The sequence below is a fragment of the Rhincodon typus genome, unplaced genomic scaffold (assembly GCF_021869965.1).
Source record: "Rhincodon typus isolate 14 unplaced genomic scaffold, sRhiTyp1.1 hic_rhity00005034, whole genome shotgun sequence".
NCBI lineage: Eukaryota > Metazoa > Chordata > Chondrichthyes > Orectolobiformes > Rhincodontidae > Rhincodon > Rhincodon typus.
Genome location: NW_025970672.1, coordinates 3,700 through 10,630, shown reverse-complemented (window position 1 = coordinate 10,630; position 6,931 = coordinate 3,700). Strand labels below are relative to the sequence as shown.

The 6,931-nt window shown below is 50.2% G+C and overlaps 1 protein-coding gene across 1 annotated transcript in view; it reads right to left on the bottom strand.

The window, feature by feature from the left end:
• Positions 1 to 345: 345 nt before the first annotated feature.
• The window catches only part of LOC109926167 (rho GTPase-activating protein 33-like), a gene marked incomplete at its 3' end in the record, with an annotated part of 8,204 nt that continues 1,618 nt past the window's right edge, over positions 346 to 6,931 (bottom strand). Inside the window, exons 4-7 of the mRNA XM_048593989.1 lie at positions 6,558 to 6,707; positions 5,704 to 5,806; positions 1,717 to 1,861; positions 346 to 536 (exon numbers count right to left, since the gene is read on the bottom strand). Of these exons, the coding sequence (XP_048449946.1) occupies positions 346 to 536; positions 1,717 to 1,861; positions 5,704 to 5,806; positions 6,558 to 6,707 (589 nt within the window). The remainder of the gene's footprint in view (positions 537 to 1,716; positions 1,862 to 5,703; positions 5,807 to 6,557; positions 6,708 to 6,931) is intronic.

The window sequence follows — 6,931 nt, the reverse complement described above, 5'->3', positions numbered from 1 at the left end:
CTCAACCTCTTTTCATAGCTAGTGCCCTCCATACCAGGCAACATCCTGGTGAACCTCCTCTGCACCCTCTCCAAAGCGTCCACATCCGTTTGGTAATGTGGCGACCAGAACTGTACGCAGTATTCCAAATGTGGTCGAACCAAAGTCCTATACAACTGTAACATGACCTGCCAACTCTTGTACTCAATACCCTGGCTGATGAATGAAAGCATGTCTGCCCCCACCCCTCTCTCTCCCTCTCTCCCCCTGTCTCCTCTGCACCACCCACCTCTCTCTCCCTGTGTCCGCCCACCTCTCTCTCTCTCCCTGTCTCCCCCGCGTCCCCTCCCCCCCTCTCTCTCTCACCGGAGCAGGTTGGGAGCCCACACGATCGCCAGGTTTTTGATGTGCATGTTAGTTGCTGCACTGTGTTTTGCCAGGCGGTTGAGGTGTGTCATGAGGAAGTGGAGAGTCCTGTAGTGAGGAGGGGGCAGTTGCTGAATCACATTGTGAACATTCAGGAGCCTCTCATCGACGGTCTGTGAGCGCACAGCGTCCTGGAAAATAACAGCAAGGAGCAGAGTGAGCTATGGGGGTGTGCTGGGGTAATTGGACAGACTACACAGACAGCCCAGACAGACAGCCCAGACAGACAGCCCCGACAGACAGGCCAGACAGACAGCCCAGACAGACAGCCCGGTCAGACAGCCCAGACAGACAGCCCGGTCAGACAGCCCGGTCAGACAGCCCAGACAGACAGCCCAGACAGACAGCCCGGTCAGACAGCCCGGACAGACAGCCCGGTCAGACAGCCCGGACAGAGAGGCCGGACAGAGAGCCTGGACAGAGAGCCCGGACAGAGAGGCCGGACAGAGAGCCCGGACAGAGAGCTCGGACAGAGAGGCCGGACAGACAGGCCGGACAGAGAGCTCGCTCAGAGAGCCCGGACAGAGAGCCCGGACAGAGAGGCCGGACAGACAGGCCGGACAGATCTCAGACAGACAACTCAGATAGACCGGACAGAACCCCAAACAGATAATCCCGACAGACGAGTTCCCAGACAGATTCACAGACAGGTCCCAGACAGATTCACAGACAGGTCCCAGACAGAATCACAGACAGATCCCAGACAGAATCACCGACAGATCCCAGACAGATTCACAGACAGGTCCCAGACAGAATCACAGACAGCTCCCAGACAGATTCACAGACAGCTCCCAGACAGAATCACAGACAGATCCCAGACAGAATCACAGACAGGTCCCAGACAGATTCACAGACAGATCCCAGACAGATTCACAGACAGATCCCAGACAGAATCACAGACAGATCCCAGACAGATTCACAGACAGCTCCCAGACAGCCAGGATGGCAGAGGGCTGAAGGAGTGGGAAAGGATATGAAGGAGGGGAATAAAGAGAGGATGGAAGGGGGTGAAGGAGAGAGAAAGGGGTGAGGCACAGGGCAAAGGAATGGGGCGGTGGTGAGGGATAGGCTGAGGAGTGGAGGAGATGGGTATTAAGGAGGAAGAGGGGAGAATGGAGTGAGGAGGTGGGAGTGAGGGAGAGGAGAGGGGAGCGAGGGGAGGGGGTTTGAGGGGGAGGGGAGTGGAGTGAGGGGGGGGGGTCTGGGGGGAGGGGGAGAGGATGGGGGGTGGGAGGAGTGGGATGAGGCAGAGGGAAGGGGTTTGGGAATGAGGGGAATGAGGAGGGTGAGGGTTCTATTTGAGGATCTCACCGCGAAAGGGTCATACAGCTGGTAAGTGAGCAGTGGGTTCGGTAATTCCCGGAAATAGAGCTTGCAGAGCGAGCTCACACAGTGAATATCCTGCAGATAAATCCCCTTCCTCAAATCTGGAATCTGATCCGAATCAAACTGGTGCCTGAGAGAAAGACAGAGAGGGTTACTGATAGAGAGAGATAGAGAGTGTTACTCATACAGAGAGGGGGGCAGTGGAGAGTGTGTTACTGATAGAGAGAGAGAAAGAATGTTACTGATTGAGTGATAGAGAGGGGAGGGGAGAGAGAGAGAGAGAGTGTTACTGATAGAGACAGTGACAGGGGAGAGAATGTTATTGAGAGAGAGAGTGTGTTACTGATAGCAAGAGTGTATTACTGATGGAGAGAAAGTGTTGCTGATAGAAAGAGAGTGTGTTACTGATAGAGACAGTGTCAGTAATAGAGAGAAAGAGTGAAAGAGAGTTACTGATAGAGAGAGAGTATTACTGATTGAGAGAGAAAGTGTTACTGATAGAGAGAAGGGGTGTCACTGATAGAGAGACAGTGTTATTGATTGATAGAGAAAGTCAGAGAGTTACTGATAGAGAGAGAGAGAGTTACTGATAGAGAGAGGGAGAGAGTGTGTTACTCATAGATAGATATTGTTCCATATGTCAAACCAGAGGGCAAGAGAAGGGCAGACAGTGATAGGGAGTGAGGGGTAAGGAATGAGGGTGGAAGGCAATGAGAGGTGCACCTTGGATGGAGAAAGGAGTTGAGAGAAATTCATTGATGGAGAGAGAGTGACTGAGTAACTGTGTGATAGCGAGGAGACAGTCATAGAGCCGTACAGCATGGAAACAAACCCTTCAGCCTAACTTCTCCATGCTGACCAGCTATCCTAAATTAATCCAGTCCCATTTGCCAGCATTTGGCCCATATCCCTCTAAACCCTTCCTATCCATGTCCCCATCCAGATACCTTTTAAATGTTGTAATTGTACCAGCCCCCACCGCTTCCTCTGGCAGCTCGTTCCATACACGCACCACCCTCTGTGTGAAAAAGTTACCCCTCAGGTCCCTTTTAAATCTTTCCCCTTTCACCTAAACCTATGCCCCTCTGGTTTTGGGCACCCCACCCTGGGAAAAAGACCTTGGCTATTACCTTATCCATGCCCCTCCTGATTTTATAAACCTCTATAAAGTCATCGCTCAGCCTCAAATGCTCCAGGGAAAAAAATCTCCCAGCCTATTCAGCCTTTCTCTATAGTTCGAACCTTCCAGCCTCAGTAATATCCTGGTAAATCTTTTTTGCACCTTTTCCAGTTCAATATTATCTTTCCTATAGAAGGATGACCAGAAATGTACACAGTACTCCAAATGTGGCCTTACCAAAGTCCTGTACCAATGTAATATGACCTTTCAACTCCTATACTCAATGCACTGACCAATGAAGAAAAGCGTACCAAACACCTCCTTCACTTCCTGTCTATCTGAGTTGCCACTTTCAAGGAACCATGCACAAGGGCCCATAGGTCTCTCTGTTCGACAGCACTCCCCAGGACCTTACCATTAAGTGTATAAGTCCTGCCCTGATTTGCCTTTCCAAAATGCAGTACCTCACATTTATCTAAATTAAACTCCATCTGCCACTCCTCGGCCCTTCAGCCCATTTATTGAAGATCCCATTGTACTCTGAGGTAACCTTCTTCGCTGTCTATTACACCACTGATATTTGGTGTCATCTGCAAACTTATTAACCATGCTGCCCATGTTCGCATCCAGATCATTGATATAAATGACAAAAAGCAGTGGACCCAGCACCGAACCCTGTGGCACACCGCTGGTCACAGGCCTCCAGTCCAAAACACAAACCCTCCACCCCCACCCTCTGTCTCCTACCTTCAAGCCAATTCTGTATCCAGTTGGCTAGCTCTCCCTGGATCCCATGTGATCTAATTTTACTAACCAGTCTCCCATGCGGGACCTTCCCAATGGCCCTGATAAAGTTCATGTGGACAACGTCTACCACTCTGCCTTCATCTATCTCCTTGGTCCTCTCTTCAAATAACTCAAGTTAGTGAGACACGATTTCCCACGCACAAAGCCATGCTGGCTATCCCTAATCAGTCCTTGCCTTTTCCAAATACATGGACATCCTGTGCCTCCAACAACTTACCCACCACTGATGTCAGGCTCGCCGGTCTATAGTTCCCTGGCTCTTCCTTACAGCCTTTCTTAAATAATGGCACCACATTAGCCAAACTCCAGTCTTCCTGCCCTCACCTGTGGCTGTTGATGATACAAATATCTCAGCGAGGGGCCCAGCAATTTCTTCCCTCACTTCCCATAATGTCCTGGGATACACTTGACCAGGTCCTGGGGATTTATCTACCTAAATGCACTTTAAGATCTCCAGCACCTCCTCTTCTGTAATGTGGACTCTTTTCAAGATAGCACTATTTGTTTCTCCAACTTCTTTAGCTTCTAGATACTTCTCCACAGTCAATACTGACAAGAAATATTCATTTAGTATCTCACCCATCTCCTGTGGTTCCACATATAGACAGCCTCATTGATCTTTAAGGGGCTCTATTCTCTCCCTAGTTACTCTTTTGCCCTTAATCTATTTGTAGAATCTCTTTGGATTCTCCTTAACCATATCTGCCAAAGCTATCTCATGTCCCCTTTTTGCCGTCCTGATTTCCCTCTTGAGTATACTTCTATACCCCCACACCCCTCAAGGGATTCACTTGTTCCCAGCTGTCCAAATACCTGACATATGCCTCATTCGTTTTCTTGACCAGAGCCTCAATAACTCTAGTCATCCAGCGCTCCCAACTTGTGCCAGCCTTGCCTTTCACTCTAAAAGGAACATACTGGCCCTGAACCCTGTAACTCACTTCTGAAAGCCTCCCACTTTGCCTGCAAACAGCACGCCCCAATCAACTTTTGAGAGTTCAGAGATAGTAATAACTGCAGATGCTGGAGTCAGACATAACACAGTGTGGAGCTGGAGGAACACAGCAGGCCAGGCAGCATCAAAGGAGCAGGAAAGTTGACATTTCGGGTTGGGACCCTTCTTCAGAAATGGGACTTTTGAGAGTTCCTGTCTAAGACCATCAAAATTGGCCTTGCCCTAATTTCGAACTTTAACTTGTAGACCAGGCCTATCCATTTCCATTGCTATTTTAAAACTAATGGAATTATGCTCATTGGTCCCAAAGTGCTCCCCCACAAACAATTCTGTTACTTGCCCTGCCTTATTTCCCAAAAGAAGGTTGAGGTTAGCCCCTTCTCTAATAGGGCCATCTACATCTTGTTTGAGAATGTTTTCTAGAACACGCTGAACAAATTCCTCCCCATCCAAACCCTTAACACTGCAGCAGCCCTAGTTCATGTTAGGAAAGTTAGAATCACTGACTATTACAACCCTATTATTCTTGCAGCTATCTGCAATCTCCCTACATATTGGTTCCTCAATTTCCCACTGTCTACTGAAGACCATCAAAGTAATCAACCCTTTCTTATTGTGGAGTTTCATGCATATAGTGTCACTGGACGATCCCTCAGGAATGTCCTCTCTCAGTATTACCATGATGTTCTCCCTAATCAAAAACGCCACTCGCCCTCATCTCTTGCCTCCCCTTCCTATAGCATCTGTACCCTGGAACACTGAGCTGCCAGTCCTGTCCCTCCCTCAGGCAGGTCTCTGTAATCGCTATGATATCCTAGTCCCATGTACCCATCCACGCCCTGGGTTCATCTGTCTTACCTGTCAGGACCCTTGCATTGAAATAAATAATTCACCACTCTTCCCTCAATCTCAGTCGTACTCTTGTCTTTTTAATTTGCTCACTTTACCTTCTGTACTAGTTTCACCTTTCACTCTTGTCTTCCTACAGCTTACAGTCCCACTGCCCCCGCCAGACGTGTTTAAACCCTCCGTGAAGGGGGAGCAGAGCAGTGTGAGGAGATGGATTGTGGTGAGGCATGAGGGCATTTACCGTAGTTTTTGGATATTGGATGAGATTCCGGACACTCGGTAAATCCCATCGACGATCCCAAATTCCTCAATGAACTCGGAGCAGCTTTTCAATACCTGAGGCACTGCAGAGAGACAGGAGCACAGTTAGAGGGTCAGACACTCGGAAGGTGACCAAGGGAGGGTCAGAGAGTGACCAAAAGAGGGTCATACACTCGGAGGGTGACTGAGGGAGGGTTGTAGACATGGAGGGTGGCCAAGGGAGGGTCAGAGAGTGGCCAAGGGAGGGTCAGACACTCGGAGGGTGACTGAGGGAGGGTCAGACTCTTGGACAGTGACCAACGAGAGGGTTGGACACTCGGAGAGGGACAAAGGGAGGGTCGGGTACTTGGAAGGTGACAGAGGGAGGATCGCAGACTCCGAAAGTGACAGAGGGAGGATCAGAGATTTGGAGAGTGACTGAGGTAGGGTCGGACACTTGGAGAGTGACTGAGCGAGGGTGGGAGAGTGACTGAGGGAGCGTCAGAGACTCAGAGAGTGAGCAAGGGGGGGTCAGACACTCAGAGTGACCGAGAGAGGATTGAAGGGCGACGGACTGGGCATCAGAGACTCAGAGGGTGACAGACAGAGGGTCAGAGAGTGACCAATAGAGGATCAGACACTCAGAGACTGACTGAGGGCGGGGGTTGGAGTGAACGAGAGAGAGACAGGCACTCGGACAGTGATTGGGATCGACGTGAGGTTGCGGGTCAGAGTGAGGTTGCGGGGGTCAGAGTGAGGTCAAGAAGGTCAGTACCAAGTCGAAGGGGTCAGTGGTGGTGTGGGAAGGGCAGTCAGTCTGGGATGGTCAGCAGTGGTTTGGGGCGTGGGGAGTACCATCCAGGCCGGAGTTCAAGAGGTGCTCTCCGAGGTCACATCCAAAAACTCTCTCCTTCAGAATTCCTCGCTGCTTCAGCTTCTGGCGACTGGGACGAGACTTTATGAAGTTCCGAAGTAATCCCATCAATTTCCCACGTTTCTTACAGACTGCAGAGAGAACAGGACATGGGGCAGGGGCATATTGACAGTAACTAACACATCGCTTAGTCACATCTGGGTATGAGAGAGTTAAAAACTCCCTCACATTCATATTACATCCGAATAACAACAGCTCCGACAGTGCGGCGCTCCCTCAGCATTGACCCTCCGACGGTGCGGCGCTCCCTCAGCACTGACCCTCCGACAGTGCGGCGCTCCCTCAGCATTGTTCT